Below are 17,852 nucleotides of genomic sequence, written 5' to 3'. Positions count from 1 at the left end.
CTAGCAGTCCGGCTTGCGACGCTTCCTCCCTGCACGTGTGGATACCTTGGAGGTGTTGCGCCTGCAGCACTTGGACGAGCCGCCGACGAGCCACGACGAGCCGACGATGAGCCGACGACGAGCCGCGGCACTGGAGGCGATCTTGCTGCACGTGGACGAGCTGCTGAGGAGCTGCTGGACGTGATCGACTACGTACGACTACGTTGATCGACTACGTACGACTACGTGATCGTCTTCACTGCATCGACGCATATCTACATCTTCCGCACCAGTAGTGCGTCGAGTGGTAATCCCGTGATCCTTATACGGCAGTTCTTCCTGGTTATACGCGGTAGAATTTTTTTTGAATTGCGCTAGTGTAGCCTACCTCGTATCCCTACAGTGGTATCAAGAGCCGTAGCTGCTTAGTTTTGGATTCGGGATGTGTGCATATGGAGATATGCGAGTTTTCCGTTTGATCTATGTCCTGGTTTCGTGCCCTTGCTGCAATGGTAGTGTAACGACATACTCCTACCGGTCGGTTTCCGCCATCGGAGTTAAGTGATACACGTAAATCCAGTTGCAGTGAGCGAAGATCAATATGATTGGTCGAATCGAAATCCAGGGTCATACGCCAGGCGCATCAGATGTGCAATAGTAGATGGGATCTACTGCCGGGGTCGGGATTTTTGCCGTATGCGTATGCTTCGGTAAATCAGCCGTAACTTTTCGGTACGATCTCGGATCGGGGTGAATTTTATATGAAAATTGATCTACAGAAAAAGTTACACTTGAAATTCAACTGCTTTGCCGTTTTTGGCGAAATTAGATTTCCCAAATTCGGCTTGGAAGATGGAGTTTCGGGCATCCGAAGTTTAGAACGTTAGGACGCCTAACTCTGTTTTGCAGGATGTTTGTTTGTATCTTGTGATCAGTATGGCCTCCTTGTGTATGTGATGCATGTGTGTAACTCATTCGTGACCTGCGTGTCGCGCGTACGGCAACACGGTAGGAGCCATATGTGTTGTCACTTTATTGTAGTTAATGGTCTGCGTACCAATATGTGATGATCCAAGCAACTATGTAATCTTCATTACTAGATTCTTTACTAGCTATTAGGCGTAATAGCATGTTCTAGTTCTTGGAGGACTCATCACCAGGAGGATGGCGCACATGGAACATGGAGATAGAGATCACCATGGTGAACAGGTTCTATGGAGATGAAGATCACCATATGAAAACGGGCCATACTGTGTCACAACTGTGTGAATGTTATTCTGTTTATGTTTTACTTTCTGCATGCTGTGATGTTAGAAGTAGAATGATCCCTCACAAAGTTTAAGTTAGTATGCCCTCCCAACTAAAACTTGCACCGTCCCATGTCTTGTACAATTAGTGGTGGGTCTATGAAATTAGGGTACCACTAGTTTTCCTTGACTAGACGGGTTTGTGTCGGACACTTACATGCATAAGGGTTGGTTTGCTTAACAAGGTTATCTTAATGGTTAAGGACATTGGGGCATAAAGGTTGGGCGCCGAGACATGGAGATGTCACCCAACAACAGGAGTCATATGTGATATGATTAGCAAAAGTTGCTTACCGATCTACCTCGTTTGCTAGCGGTGATGCTAAAGCTCACTAGTAGACTTGTTAGTTGTGGATCCTGAATCACTAAGTTTCAATAGAGGGATATTGATTTTAGTGGGAGTAGATTCTGTTAAAATAGTTTAATGTAATTTGCTCTATCATGGATACGTTTGTCTTAGTGTATTTTGCATTACTTTTGTTGTAGATTAAATGGCACCTAGCAACACCACCACATCGTTTGCTTTGCGTTCGGTCCTTGAGAAGGACAAGTTGAATGGAACAAACTACTCGGATTGGATCCGTAACCTGAGAATTGTTCTCAGGGCCGATAAAAAGGAAGATGTTCTAGACACCCCACTACCACCAGTACCTGCTGATGATGCATCTGCTGCCGTTAAGGCTGCTTACAAGAAGGCATTTGATGCTAATCTTGAGGTAAGCTGCCTTATGCTTGCTTGCATGGAACCCGAGCTGCAGATGCAGTTCGAAACAAATCATGAGGCACACGATATGATCGTGGCGCTCAAGGACATGTTCCAGACACAGGCTAGGACCGAAAGGTTCAATATGTCCAAAGCCTTTCTGGAGTGCAAGTTAGCAGAAGGCGCAGCAGTAGGACCACATGTAATCAAGATGGTTGGTTACACTCAGCGATTGGAGAAGCTGGGCTTCCCAATGGGCAAAGAGTTGGCCACTGACTTCATTCTTTCATCTCTTCCGCCTAGCTATGGGAACTTCATCTCGAACTACCATATGCATGGGACGGAGAAGGGTTTGAATGAACTGTGTGGTATGCTCAAGACAGCAGAGGTAGACATCAAGAAAAGCGCTAGTACCAGCCATGTGATGGCTATACAGAACAAGCCTAGCTTTAAGAAGAAGGGCAATTCTTGGAAGAAGAAGGGCAAGGCTGGAACGTCCAAGCTAAACCCAGCGCCCAAGGTTAAAGCTGGATCTGGACCTGCTCCAGACAAAGAGTGCTTTTACTGTCATGAACTTGGTCACTGGAAGAGAAACTGCAAGCAGTACCTAGCTTCCTTGAAGAATGGCGGAAGTAAGAGTACTTCTACCTCAGGTACGCTTGTTGTTAATGTTATAGACAACATATTTCTCGCTGATACAATTATTAATTCTTGGGTATTTGATACCGGATCGGTTGCTCATATTTGCAATTCGATGCAGGGAATGATAAGAAGTAGAAGCGTGGAAAGAGGAGAAGTTGATTTCCACGTGGGCAATAATGCAAGAGTTGCTGCGTTGACCGTCGGGACGATGCAACTCCACCTCCCGTCAGGATTTATTATGGAGTTGAATAATTGTTATTTTGTTCCTAGTTTAAGTCGAAACATTTTATCTCCTTCATGCTTGATGTAGGATGGTTATTCATTTGCGAGTGAAAACAATGGTTGTGTGATCTCTAAGAATAATATGTTTATGGCTTTTGCACCCATTGTGAATGGATTATTTGTTTTAAATCTTGATGGTTCACCTGTCTGTAATGTAAGTGCTAAAAGGCCTCGGCCTAATGATTTGAGTCCTACCTACTTGTGGCATTGTCGTTTGGGTCATATAAGTGAAAAGCGCATGAAGAAGCTCCATTCTGATGGACTTCTAACTTCGTTTGATTTTGAATCATACGAGACATGTGAGGCTTGCTTGCTAGGCAAGATGACCAAGACGCCTTTCACAGGATTTTCTGAGAGAGCAGTAGACTTGTTGGAACTCGTACATAGTGATGTATGCGGACCAATGAGCACGACGGCTAGAGGAGGATTCCAATACTTCATAACTTTCACTGATGATTTTAGTAGATACGGCTATGTCTACTTGATGAGTTACAAGTCTGAAACCTTTGAAAAGTTCAAGGAATTTCAGAATGAAGTTGAAAATCAACGTGGCAAGAAAATTAAGGCCTTACGATCTGATCGTGGAGGCGAGTATTTGAGCCACGAGTTTAGCAATCATCTAAAGAGTTGCGGAATTGTTCCACAACTTACGCCGCCTGGAACACCTCAGAGAAACGGTGTGTCCGAGCGACGTAATCGAACTTTGTTAGACATGGTTCGATCAATGATGAGCCAGTCGGACCTACCATTGTCATTTTGGGGATACGCTCTAGAAACAGCAGCTTTCACACTTAATAGGGTACCATCTAAATCTGTAGTTAAGACACCATATGAGATATGGACTGGAAAGGTTCCTAGTTTGTCTTTTCTAAAGATTTGGGGATGTGAAGTGTTTGTCAAGCGACTTCAGTCGGACAAGATCACACCCAAGTCGGATAAGTGCATTTTCGTGGGATATCCAAAGGAAACTTTGGGATATTATTTCTACAACCGATCAGAAGGCAAAGTGTTTGTCGCTCGGAACGGGGTTTTCCTAGAGAAAGAGTTTCTCAAAGGAGAAAAGAGTGGAAAGACAGTGCATCTTGAAGAAGTTCAAGATGAGCCGATCGGGCAAGAATCAATGAGTGATGCTAACGTAGCAGAACAAGTTGAGATACCCATGGCAAGAGAAGCACCGCCACAACCACGAAGGTCGGCAAGGCTCCGCGAAATGCGGGAAATATTATTGTTGGACAATGATGAGCCTGCGACATATGCAGAAGCAATGATGGACCCAGACTCCGAAAAATGGCAGAATGCCATGCAATCCGAAATAGAGTCCATGGGAGACAATCAAGTTTGGAACTTGGTTGACCCGCCTGATGGTGTTAAAGCCATAGAGTGCAAGTGGATCTATAAGAAGAAAAAGGACATGGATGGAAATGTTCACATCTATAAAGCACGACTTGTCGCAAAAGGTTTTCGACAAGTTCAAGGAGTTGACTACGATGAGACCTTCTCGCCCGTAGTGATGCTTAAGTCCATTCGGATTATTCTAGCTATAGCTGCATATTTCGATTATGAGATATGGCAGATTGATGTCAAGACAGCTTTCCTGAATGGAAACCTAACTGAGGACGTGTATATGATACAGCCCGAGGGTTTTATCGATCCGAAAAATGCTGGAAAGGTATGCAAGCTTCAGAGATCCATTTATGGATTGAAGCAAGCATCTAGGAGTTGGAACATTCGTTTTGATGAAGTGGTCAAAGGGTTTGACTTCACCAAGAACGAAGAAGAGTCTTGTGTTTACAAGAAGGTTAGTGGGAGCTCTGTAGTATTTCTAATCTTATATGTGGATGACATATTACTGATTGGAAATAACATTCCTATGCTTGAGTCCGTAAAGATTTCACTGAAAAATAGTTTTTCGATGAAGGACTTAGGGGAAGCGGCATATATTCTGGGCATTAAGATCTATAGAGATAGATCGAGAAGGCTTATAGGTTTAAGCCAAGATACTTACATTGACAAAGTGTTGAAGCGGTTCAGCATGGAAGAGGCAAAGAAAGGATTCTTGCCTATGTCACATGGCATACATCTCAGCAAGACTCAGTGTCCTTCGACTGCTGATGAGCGGGATCGCATGAGTAGAGTGCCATATGCCTCGGCTATTGGATCTATCATGTATGCAATGATAAGTACTTGCTAAGATGTTTCATATGCGCTAAGTATGACAAGCAGACACCAATCTGATCCAGGTGAGAGTCACTGGACAGCGGTGAAAAACATTCTTAAGTACTTGAGAAGGACTAAAGATATGTTCCTCATCTATGAAGGTGAGGAGGAGCTCGTTGTAACAGGTTACACCGATGCTAGTTTCCAAACCGACAGAGATGATTCAAAGTCACAATCAGGATTTGTGTTCACGCTAAATGGTGGTGCTGTTAGTTGAAAGAGTTCCAAGCAGGAGACGGTGGCCGATTCTACGACAGAAGCCGAGTACATCGCGGCTTCGGAAGCCGCGAAGGAAGGTGTTTGGATAAGGAATTTCTTCATTGAGCTTAGTGTGTTCCCGAATGCGTCCAGCCCATTGAATCTCTACTGTGATAACAATGGGGCAATTGCGCAAGCAAAGGAGCCAAGGAACCACCAGAAGAACAAACACGTAATGCGGCGATTTCATCTCATTCGAGACTTCGTTAACCGGGGTGAGATCAAGATATGCAAAATACACACGGATCTAAACATTTCTGATCCGTTGATAAAACCACTCCCGCAGGCTAAGCATGATGCGCATGTAAGAGCTATGGGTATTAGGTACCTTCTAGATTGACTCTAGTGCAAGTGGGAGACTGTTGGAGGTATGCCCTAGAGGCAATCATAGAGATGATGATATTCCATTTGTATCCATGATTTGTATGTTGTGTTCATTGAATATCCATTGAAGGCTACTTGAATTGATTTGCAATTATGTGAATTGTATGTGAAACTCTTTACTTGTATGGTTATTCTAAAGTTGTCCCTAGTCGGAGTTCATGTGAGGACACACATGAATATTAGACTAGCACATGTATTAGTTGATGACTATGTTTCACAAGTCATGGACATGGAGATGTTGAACTAATAATGTGGACACATGTGGAGACATGTGCTAGGACTGACCCAACACGAGAAGTAGTTCTCTCTTTAAACAACATATACGCTTTGTCCTTAGACCTGAGATTGTCGCATGTATTCTAGATGTGGATCGACCTACTTAGGAGCTATCAAACGCTACGCCGTAACAGGGTAGTTATAAAGGTAGCTTTCGGGTTTGTCAAGAAGCATGCTATGAGATATGGTCAATCAAGATGGGATTTGCCCCTCTCTGATTGAGAGTGATATCTCTGGGCCCCTCGAGTGATCGGATCCGAAAATGCATGGCCATGCTACGTACGGTTAAGAGTTAACCTACAAAGGGATTCCGAATCATAGGATCGAGAAAGAGCGGTCGGCTTGAAGCTAGACCAAATATCGTGAGGCAAAGGGAATAGCATGTATATTATGTTGTGATGGTTCGTCTGATATGATCTTCGTGTGCGTATAGGAGTTGGCACATCTTGCTAGAGGCCGCTACCGACTATTGGGCCGAGTAGGAGTACTCGGGCCATGTCTATACGTATCCGAACCCATAGGGTCACACACTTAAGGGGCTGGAAGCCCAATTCGGATCTGATCCGAGTTGGATTAGGTTTAGAAGTACTAATGGGCCTCGGATCCAGAGACCCGTCAGGAACCTCTATAAATAGAGGGGTGGGGGCGCCCTAGGGTTCACACCTTTTGGCGAAACACACCTGCCGCGCCTCCCATGCCCTCGCCTGTTGCAACTCGCGGATCTAGCAGTCCGGCTTGCGACGCTTCCTCCCTGCACGTGTGGATACCTTGGAGGTGTTGCGCCTGTAGCACTTGGACGAGCCGCCGACGAGCCACCGACGAGCCATGACGAGCCGACGACGAGCCGTCGACGAGCCGAGGCACCGGAGGTGATCTTGCTGCACGTGGACGAGCTGCTGAGGAGCTGCTGGACGTGATCGACTACGTACGACTATGTTGATCGACTACGTACGACTACGTGATCGTCTTCACTGCATCGACGCATATCTACATCTTCCGCACCAGTAGTGCGTCGAGTGGTAATCCCGTGATCCTTATACGGCAGTTCTTCCTAGTTATACACGGTAGAATTTTTTTTGAATTGCGCTAGTGTAGCCTACCTCGTATCCCTACAAATGATGCCCAGTTCCTCACAAGAACTTGATCATCAGCTCATTCCAGATAATATATGGAGATAGACAATTTCATCATAGGCAAAAGAGGAGAGGAGAGGAGGCAGAAAAAAAATAGTTGCTGCTTAGCAAAAAAATAGAGCAACTGCTACTACCAAAAAAATAGAACAGCTGCTGCTTGCCAAAACAAATAGAGCAGTTGCTGCTGCCAAAAAAAATAGAGCTGCTTGCCAAAACAAATAGAGCAGTTGCTGCTGCAAAAAAAAAATAGAGCAGCAGCTCCTTGCCAAAACAAATAAAGCAGCTGCAGCTGCCAAACATACAGGAGAGGACAAGTTAGTGATATGAGTGCTGCTGCCAAAAAAATATATGCAAAAGCAAGATATATAAAGATACAGATACAAATGTCTAATGATACTTAAGCCATGTATATTTATGTAAGTGTCCATAATTTAGAGTTTAATAGAATCAACTGTAGTTTTGAAGGCTGGAGACCAGTAGCCAACATAAACACAAGCATGCAGGTGCTGCAAGGATAGAAAATAGAAAATAAAGGGAAAAGTTCTAAGGATGACATATGTGCAGATGTGCCCCTTAATCATCATCTCTTTCAACATATTTACTAAGAATGGAGACACCTGAGAACTTAGAAGAGAGGAGGGGAAAGCAGCAGCCAAGCAACCAAAATTTGAGCCAGCGGCAGCCAGCAGCCAATAAGCAATGGCTAGAGCAGCAGCCAAATTGAAGATAGAGCAGCAGGCAGCAGAAGATAGTGCAGCAGCCAAGCAATGGCTAGAAATATAATTTTAGTAGCCCGACAGGTAAGACGGCAACTCCAGGTAATGCACATCAGCTTTGCAAGTACCGTGTTGACATTTCAAAGGAACAAAGCTTCACTTAACACACCAAGAACAATCTGCTACTAGCTGCTATGGAAAGGTGTCAGGTTTAAGCAAGGCCATGTAAGATACAGAGCTAGGAAAGATATAACGAGTAGTTTGTTTAGGCATGTTCAGTCTTGTTGTTGATGATCGAATCGGCCACAGCCCACAAGACAGCTGAGTATAGTAGCCAGTGATATGCAGCATGCAGCAAAGACCATGTTCGCACCCATCCAGGTTCAGAAGCCAGATAGCAAGTAGTGCAGTTTGAAAGGCAGTAGTAGATAAGTACATTGAAGTCTAGAAGCATATCCGAAAGAAGCAAACAAATCCCGGTGATAACCAATGGTGGAATGCAGTAGTTTAGTGCAGACAAGAAAGTGGCGCTCATGTGGTGAAGCTCCATTCAGCCAATAGCAAGATGGTGGCAAGTAGTACAGTTTAGAGGCAATAGCAAGCCCACGAGACCAGTTACAGCTTGTTCAGTAGTAGAGAGCGATCTTCAGAGCATACAGCTAATTAGTGTAGCGAATTGGCTCCATGATGCATGATCACAAGGGCAAGAACACTAGCTAGCAAATAGCCCAATCATAAGAACATGTCATACTCATCGGTAGATCAGGCTTGCGAATCTGGTCACCACGACCACAAGAACACCCTAGGCACTCTATCATCGATTCATAGATTGAAAAGCAAGCAAACCTGATAAAGCATAAAATCATCGAGAGAGATACTTTGATCGCTAAGAATATGAAAACATCTATTACTTCACCATGAATGATTATACATCACAAGATCACCACTGGGATCCTACCTTGATCTTGATGACTTCTAGCTCCAAAACTCCAACGTGATCTTCCTCGCAGGGTGATCACACTAGCAGAGGTTCGCCTATGCTAACCCTCGACAGCTGCACGGCCCTCGACTCTCCGGAGAGGTATCCCTCAAGCTCCTTCTGCTTATCTACTTCTTCATGTCAAGTATGTCATCTTGGATATGGGGCTCGATGGATTTTTTAGGGTATTTATCATCCAGAGAGTGTGTGGCAAAAATTGGAAGGCGAGGGGGCGAAGGAAACCCCCAGGCCGAGCAACCTGGGAGGGTCCAGGCCGATCGGCCTGGGCTTTCCTTTTGGCCCCTCGCGTCCTGCTTCATCTCCAAGTCTCCTCTAGTGCTTTGACGTCCTATTTTCACTTGCATGTGGGTCTAGCACGTCGGTTGCTTCGGGATGAGATTGATCTTCAATGAATTTTCAAAATCTCCACTTGATTCCTCTTTGATCCCAAAGTGATCCTTCTCATATCTTCACAAACTTAGCCCTTAAGTCATTTCGGAGGATTGCTTGCCAAAGATGAGCGTTAGAAGGCTCCAGAAGACCCTAGGCCGATCGACCTGAGCTCCTCTGGGCCAATCGACCTAGGCCCTTCCTAGGCTCGTTGGCCTCTGTCTTTGTCTAGTTTGATGCTCGTTTAGTGTTTTATCCAAAAATATACTTTTAGATCCAATTCCCTGAAAATAGAACATCCTCCAAAATATGTTGCATATGTGAAAATGGTTGGTTTATTAGGTGTAATCAATAGTTTAGGTATTAAATTCATGTCATTATTGAAGATAAACAGTGGTAAAAGTGTGTCAATAGTGAGCATCAATAGCCGTCCATCTTCTGTTAGCGTTAGTGAAAGCCAAACACATATATCCAAGAACTAGATTGAACTTTTGATTGAGATTGAACAAAAACAAAAAAAGATTAAAATGAAAAGACTGAACAAATCATGAACAAAAAGTCATATTATGGATGCATAGTTAAACTTAGAACTTAACTATTAGTTCCCTGACAATGATGCCAGAAAAGCTTGTTGACGGCTGTTAGCAAGCCAAGTTGTGAACCGCAAGCGCATGGATTAGTTGTAGCTCTTCCCTCAAAGTATTCCCCCAAGGTTTATCAATCCGTGGAACTTATAGCACAAGATCTATTTTAACTAGCATTGTTAGTATGGACTTAGTGTTGATGGTGATTCAAATCCAATCTACTAAGGATGTACAGACAGATAATAGATAGAGCAAAGGTAACCAATCAAGAGCAACCTAGACTATGCATATGTTGTAATTCTAAGCATGGATAGCAAAGCAACATAGATATGATTCTAGTAAAAAATATCTATAAATCTACACCTCCAGTCCGGATCTTGAAACCCCCACCTTACACAAGAAAGATCCTGTCAAGATCACCTCTATTAGCGCAAGCAGGTTAAGGGCACGATCAAGAGAACGTGTCATACTCATCGGTAGATCAGGCATGCAAATCTGGTCACCATGACCACAAGAACATCCTAAGCAATCTTTTATCGATTCATAGATTGAAAAGCAAGCAAACCCAATAAAGCATAAAACCATCAAAGGAGATACTTCGATTGCTAAGAACATGAACACATCTACTACTTTACCATGAATGATTGTACATCACAAGATCACCACCGGGATCCTACCTTGATCTTGATGACTCCTAGCTCCAGAACTCCAGTGTGATCTTCCTCGCAGGGTGATCACACCGGCAGAGGTTTGCCTACGCTAACCCCCGACAATTGCACAGCCCGCGGCTCTCCGGAGAGGTGTCCCTCAAGCTCCTTCTACTTCTCTACTGCTTCTATGCTACTCGGTGGTTTTTTGGGTATTTATAGTCTAGAGAGCGCGTGGTAAAAATTGGAAGGCAAGGGGGCGAAGGAAACCCCCAGGCCGATCGGCTTGGGAGGGTCCAAGCCGGTCGACCTGGGCCTTCCTTTTGCCCCCCCCCATGTACTGGTTCATCTCCAAGTCTTCTTAGATGCTTAGGAATCTTGTTTTCACTTGCATGTGAGCCTGGCATGTCCGTAGTTTCAGAATGAGATTGATCTTCAATAACTTTCCAAATCTCCACTTGATCTTCTTTGATTTCTCTTTGATCACGAAATGGTTCTTGCCATATGTTTAATAACTTAGCCCTTAAGTCATCTTGGAGGATTACTTGCCAAAGATGAGTGTTAGGGGGCGCCAGAAGACCCTAGGCCGATCGGCCTGGTCTCCTCTAGGCCGATCGGCCTAAGCCTTTCCTTGGCCCGTTGGCCTTCATCTTCGTCTGGTTCGATGCTCGTTCCATGCTTTATCAAAAAATATGCTTTTAAGTTCAATTTCCTGCAAAAACAGAACATTCTTCAAAATATTTTGTACATGTGAAAATGACCGGTTTATTAGATGTGATCAATAGTTTAGGTATTAAATTCATGTCATTACTGAAGATAAACAGGGGTAAAAGTGTGTCAATAATGAGCGTCAACACCAGCACTCCTGCAGTTATGGGGATCTTCATGCACAGGTACCCTTGGTGAATAGTAGCTGCAAACTTGTTAACTGTGTTTCTTCCAATGATGGCATTGTACGGTTATGCAAAATCAATGGCATGGAAGGTAATGAGATATATATGTTCTGATCATGGGCCCTCCGAATGTCACAGTGACATTGATCTTTTCGAGGGCATCTATTCTCTTATTGCCGAAGCCATATAACGGGTGATCAGCCTTCTGCAAATCTTTCGATGTGAACTTCATATCTGTAAAACATTTCCATGTCAAGATATCCGTGGAGCTACCATTGTCAACGAGGATTCTTCCCATGTTGTTTCAAAGAAGTACGTGGAATTTTTTTCAATGTTCGCTCTGATTACGAGAGGATCATTATGTGGATAATGTTGCATCCTTACATCCATTGTGGTGAATGACATTGGTATGCGAGACCAAGGCAACCTGAAGTGCTTCTCGACGCTCAGTAGTAATCCTATCTTATTTGTATGAACTGGCTCATTTGACCCTCCAGATATTTGCATGAACCATCCCTCCTCTTCGACCCCCATCGTCCTCTATTGCTTCGACAGCCTCCTCGGCCATAGTTGAAGTTTTGGTTAGCTCCATCACCTGAGCCCGCAGATACATTATTGACTGGTTGAGCGACGTACCTCTTGCCCTCAGCTTGCCACGGCTTTGACTGACTCCATTGATTTTGGCCTTACTTTTGCTTTTTTAAGCAACAAGGGCATCGATTATGTGCCTTTGTCACCGGTTTGATCTGTAGTATTCTTGCATAACCTCAAATAACTCTCGAACCGTATCGGGCTGCTGCCTATCCAAGAGATCCTGGCAGGGTCCCACCTTCAAGCCTCATATAGTGGCAATGTGGTATGGATGACGCTGTCTTCTTCAGACACACTCGGAGCCCTTGCCCTTATCCGGACAACATCGTGCATGTACTCTTGTAGAGTTCCCTTCTATCCTTGGATGCATGCGTGGACGAAGTCAGTTGAGGTGAGTTCTTCCATCATATATGAAGCCCTTTGAAGCTGGATAACAGCCTATTGTACAGCTGGAGCCAATAATATATCAGCCCCCTTGGAATGTTCGTGTACCAATACTGCGTAGGCCCTTTGAGAGCCATAATGAAGGCCTTGGCCTTGGTTGCTGAATCACCCCGTACTTCATCAGGAACTTCTTTGGGGCGAACTTCCCATCATATAGTGGTAGAGTCATGGCGTTGAACTTTGGTGGGATCCATGATACTTCTTCCAATTCAAACGACAACGGTGTTATTGGCCCTCCATTGTGCCTATCGTGCCCCCTTGGCTCCATCCTATGCTGACGAGGGGGAGTGGTTGTGGCTCCTACGCCTGCCCGTTGTACTGCAACTCGTTCAGCTGATGTTGCATGCTTTGTATAGACTGTCACATTTGAGCCTCGGTGAGTGACTTTGAAGGCTCCTCTTCTTCATGGGATACCGCCTAGGCTAACAACCTCTTCTTAACAGCGATTTACTGCCGAAGAGCTCTACACCTCTCCTCCTTTTGCTTGAGCTGTATTCCCCTTTCCCAGGCCTCAACCTGATTGGTTGCTGCTGGAGCTTTGTCTTTTGTATTAGCCTTCGACCTGGTCCGATTTCATCTTTTACATTCTTTAGCGGCATATCCTTGGATGTTTTTGCCATTTCACTTATGTTGCTAATACGGAGGGAGGTAATCTAACGGGCTTTTTTATTGTCAATCTGCACAATTGCATGGAATTACTGGTACCAAGAATTAACGAGAATGATGCCATGTAATGTCAGTATTGTCATCTTCACTTATTCAGCAATCAAACAAGTCATGAAGCGACTTAGACACATATTAGCCATTACACACAGGATAAAGATCTCAACGAAAATATAATTGCTAAATGCCCAATTTCTCTAGCCGGTGGATTCTCCAGAGTAGCCTTATTAATAATAGCATCATGCTTCAGTTTCCTCAGTCATACACTTTTGATGAAGAAACATTGGGCACCCAATTTTTGGAATGGTGCTCACCTGAGCCACCTCATCAGTTTCCTGCTTTTGAAATTTAATCAAATCTTTTTTAAATGTCCCGGATAGGCATGGCAATAAAGCTTTCATAAATTTGACTTCATTTCAGTATCCACACGTCTCTTCCAATCCTCAACAAGACTCTTAGCCTTCTTCTGAATCTCCAAATTTCTATGGCTACGCAGATGATTGACAGATTTCCCAATACTACAGCTTTGCAATGCACTGAGATTGATAGGCAATATAGCTAGGGCACGAAGCAGGGCAAGGAGAAGTTCCTGCATAGGCTTATCAGCTTCTTTTTGGTGAGCCTCGTCTACCCAACTATTTAACACCAAAAGGCCCCTTGATTGAACAAGTCTGTCTAACCAAACAGGATTTTCTGTAGCAGCAATAACATCAGCAAGTTTAACCCGATCAGAAACATCCATCTTTTCCTCAGTTTGATCAAGTTGCAGAAGATGTACTAGCTTCTCAATTGCTTCTGCATTCAGGAGTCCACCTTTTTCTGTCAACTTTGCTACTTTAGACTTCATATCGTCCAACATTAAACTTCTAGGTTCACTGTCATCGACCTCAAGCAGACAATCTCGATGCCGCTTAGTTGGATCAATTCTTCTAGCTGAACCAGCTCTTACCTCCTGTTCATTAATATAATCCTGGTCAGTAAGGCACCATAAACACTTGTTATCAATATCATACTTTGATTTCATTTAAGCATCTCATCTCCAGTAGTCAACAAGATTCTTAGCCTTCTACAATTCATTAACATAATTTTGTAGGATTTTTTAAAAAAAAACTTACAAGTAAGATCAATAGTTGTACGGTACTTGTTTACAACCTTGAGGAAATAATCGTCTATTTTTTTTAAAAGAGGGAAGTATTACTTTATCATAAGACGAGTAACGATGGATAAGAACAATTTCTATGGTAATATATTTTGGAAGAGAAATTTTAGAGTGCTTGAAAAAAATGAGAACTGTCCATCCGGCGAAATCGAACGGTGGAAACAAAGGAAGTACCAAAAGAGAAGTACCAATTTGGTGGGACCAAGTACCAAAAATAATGAGAAATTACTATGCTGTCCTTTTGTGTAAATCTATTTTTTTTTGGTTAGAAGCATAAGAAAGGAAAGTACGTGCAAGTGGTAAAATGAACCTTCTCCTCCCACATGTGCCATCATTTTGCAAACCTTATGCTTATCTTTCATAATAGTTGTAAACACCATTTCTCTTTTCCATTAATTTTCTTTCAAAATATCCATAATGCCCTTGTGTTTGTCCTATCTGCCTTCACTATTTAAGTTACAACTCTAAGTCAAGGCTTAGGGAAAATGAAAAGAAGTCTAGCAAGTGCCTCTAGCAAATCACATCAATATTTTGCATGACATTGGCAAATAAGGAGATGACCTGAAGTTTCAGAATAGTCTATTGCCAAAACAAAAGTTTCAGATATGAAACTCTTGATTTTGCTTTTGCTATACGGGAAAACAAATTCGCACCCTATAGTTTTCTTGTTTTTGCAGTATTTAAAGATGAAGTCTTGATATACCCTATAGTTTTTTTCTTATCTGAAAGGGTTGTTTGGAAGGGAGGAATTGGAATCAAATTCCTAGGACTCTGTTAAAATCTGAACTAAATCTTACATACCTCGAGATGAAATTCCCCTCATCTGCATAGCAATGTATTTGTTTCATTCCATTACTACTGCAGTGCAATTAAGTGATAACACCAATTCGCTGGTGAGCTTACCTCTTCTGGACCTTCCAATCCATGAAGCATGTTCATAATTTTGAGTGCTGTTGGCCTTTTCGCCAGATCATGTTTCACGCAAGCTAGACCAATCTGAATGCATCTTCTTATTTGTAGGTAATCAATTTCTCTGTGGGAAGAAGGAAAGGGGGAAATGCCTGATGTATATCTCTGTGCCTTTTCTAGTCTATTTCTCCAATTCTTAAGCACCTGCGAAATCAGGCACAAATCTAGAATATTAGTACAACCATGCAACTGAAAAATGTAACAGCATCTCTTTAAAAAATGGCTCCGCCTTGAAAGTACAAACATAATTTTCTTACGAGCTCAATAAATTCCTGGGATGATGTTTCAATCTCATCTGGGTAGTCCCTTCGCCCTGTCATTATCTCTATGATTATCACACCCAAACTGAATATGTCTAACTTTTTTGTGATTAAACCTTTGTCACGGTATTCTGGCGCCATGTAACCGCTGTATCACAAACATGATTCCATTAGTGTGTGAACTTTGAAGCAATGAGAGGACATTCAAGAAAAAAGGTATTCTGGTGAAGACAAATGAAAGAATCTGAGAGGCATTTAACTTACATTGTTCCAAACTGACTTGTAGTGCAAGCTTGAGTTTGCTCGACACCAAAGAGCCTCGACAAACCAAAGTCTGCAATTTTTGGCACCATATTGTCATCGAGCAATATGTTCTTCGGTTTAAGATCCATGTGAATAATAGGGGTCCCAGCTTGCCACTTCTCATGAAGATAATGCAAACCATAGCAAATACCCTCAATAATTTTGTAGTGTGTCCCAATCAAGCCCAGAAGATTCATCTGCATTTGTAATAAGATATCCGACAAATGATACTATATAAATAAAATATAGTAGTTCTCTAGACAATATTAATATGAATAGTAAATACACTCTGACCACACAAACATAATTCAAGGTTCAAACTTCAAAGAAAGAAAAATGAACAGATACACTCATATTGGATTGTCATACCTGAAAGATGCCCATGAAGGCTTCCATGAGGCAGGTACTCCAAGCAAATAAACCGTTCTCACTTCTCAGCTAAAACGTATGCCCCCTCGTGCACTACCGGTACCATCTCTGTGTGAGAACAATAGCCTACAAGTTGCACTATATTTGGTTGTTTAAGCCTCATAAGATGACTGGCTTCATTCTCAAATTGTGTATCGTTAATTCCTAGAATTGTCGATGTAAACTTCTTCACAGCAATCATATCCCCATTCTGTAGCCGTGCCTGTTTAAGTATTAAAACTCTCAGGTTGATACGAATATAAGTTTCTGGATAACATTTGATTACATATATTTGAGTGGATGGAAAATATATGATTTAATCTTACCTTATAGAACCACCTTCACCAAGTAGTCTCTCGTCAGAGAAACCGTCAGTGGACTCTCTCAAAACTTCTAGCTTAAATGCCTTACCAAAACCACCTTCACAAAGTAGTCTCTCATCAGACAAATAACTTTAACAAAACATAGGGTAAAATTGGAGTATTTTGCCCAAAATCCGAAACTCATTTTTGTTTCTTTTTTATCTAGATCCCCGAAACCGTAAATTATCCTGGGCCAGATGCATGGTACTTACTACGCTCGCAGCGAAGTTTCTTTCCGGCGGGTCTCACCCCCTCGGTCACCCTTTCGTCACGTACAGCCTCAGTTGGTCCGTGCGTGTGGTTGCTCGCCGGCGGCTCTCTTCGCCGCGGCCGTCGCCCCATCACCGCCACGGATCGCGCGGCCAGAAATGGTCCGTGGGTGGAGGGCCTCAGATCAGTGTTAATGCGTTTTTGCTCGGCTCGGCAGCTCGCCTCCGCGAGGGAGGGAGGCGGCGGCTCGGTTGGGTGGGAGTGGGAGGGGAGCGGAGCCGGCGGTGGAGGAGAGGAGGGGGTAGTGGCGCCGGCGGCGGAGGGGAGGAGAGGTGGAGCGGTGGCGGCGGCGGAGGGGAGGAGCTCTGCTCCGAGCCGAGAGAGAGGCAGGCAGCGGAGAGGCAGGCGGCGGCGGGGAGGGAAGAAACGGCTGGGTGTTTGGATACGAACGGGCACTCGGAGGTTCAGAAACATTAAATATAAATTAATTATAAAACTATTGTATAGATGAAGTCTAATTCACGAGATGAATTTATTAAAATTAATTAATCCATTATTAGCAAATAGTTACGGTAGTACCATATTGTCAAATTATGGAAATTATGGACTAATTAGGCTTAATAGATTCGTCTCGCGATTAGACTCCATCTGTGCAATAAGTTTTGTATTTAGGCTATATTTCATACTCCTAATTAGTATTAAACATTTAAAGTGATGGGTGCTAAAGTTTAGCAGGGATATCCAAACACCCTCTTAGTTTTATTAGGGGGCGGAGGATAACGGGCCCTTAACAGGCTAGCTCTTCAAATCGGGTTGGGCTCGTGCCGAGTAGTGGTCCACACCCGGCACGTAGTACCGGGCCGGGCTCAGCACGAGCATTGAGCTCTTCGTGCCGGGCTAAAAAAGTTTTCGTGCCAGGTAGGCGGGTCGCGAGCTGCATAGACATCTATACTCGGAGCGAGGATAAGCGATTCGGTGAGGCTGAGCGGATGGAGACATCCCTCGCCTTTCTCACGCCTTTTGCTGTTTGGCATCCAATTCGCTAATCTTTCAAATTTTGACAGCAACATATGCGAATGCTTTATTTTAAATG

The 17,852-nt window shown here is 43.5% G+C and overlaps 1 protein-coding gene across 1 annotated transcript; it reads right to left on the bottom strand.

The window, feature by feature from the left end:
• Window positions 1-13,136: 13,136 nt before the first annotated feature.
• Window positions 13,137-17,193, bottom strand: LOC101765738 (G-type lectin S-receptor-like serine/threonine-protein kinase At1g67520). The gene is made up of 7 exons (XM_004956247.3): window positions 16,762-17,193; window positions 16,514-16,607; window positions 16,149-16,410; window positions 15,741-15,976; window positions 15,474-15,624; window positions 15,151-15,360; window positions 13,137-14,040 (listed from the first exon to the last, which is right to left on the bottom strand). Exons 3-7 carry the CDS (start codon window positions 16,173-16,175, stop codon window positions 13,486-13,488), a joined length of 1,179 nt encoding a protein of 392 aa, XP_004956304.1. The 5' UTR covers window positions 16,176-16,410; window positions 16,514-16,607; window positions 16,762-17,193; the 3' UTR covers window positions 13,137-13,485.
• Window positions 17,194-17,852: the final 659 nt, after the last annotated feature.

The sequence above is a fragment of the Setaria italica genome, chromosome II (assembly GCF_000263155.2).
Source record: "Setaria italica strain Yugu1 chromosome II, Setaria_italica_v2.0, whole genome shotgun sequence".
Classification (NCBI taxonomy): Eukaryota; Viridiplantae; Streptophyta; class Magnoliopsida; order Poales; family Poaceae; genus Setaria; species Setaria italica.
The sequence above is the reverse complement of the archived record's forward strand: the minus strand, read 5'-3'. Positions and strand labels throughout refer to the sequence as shown.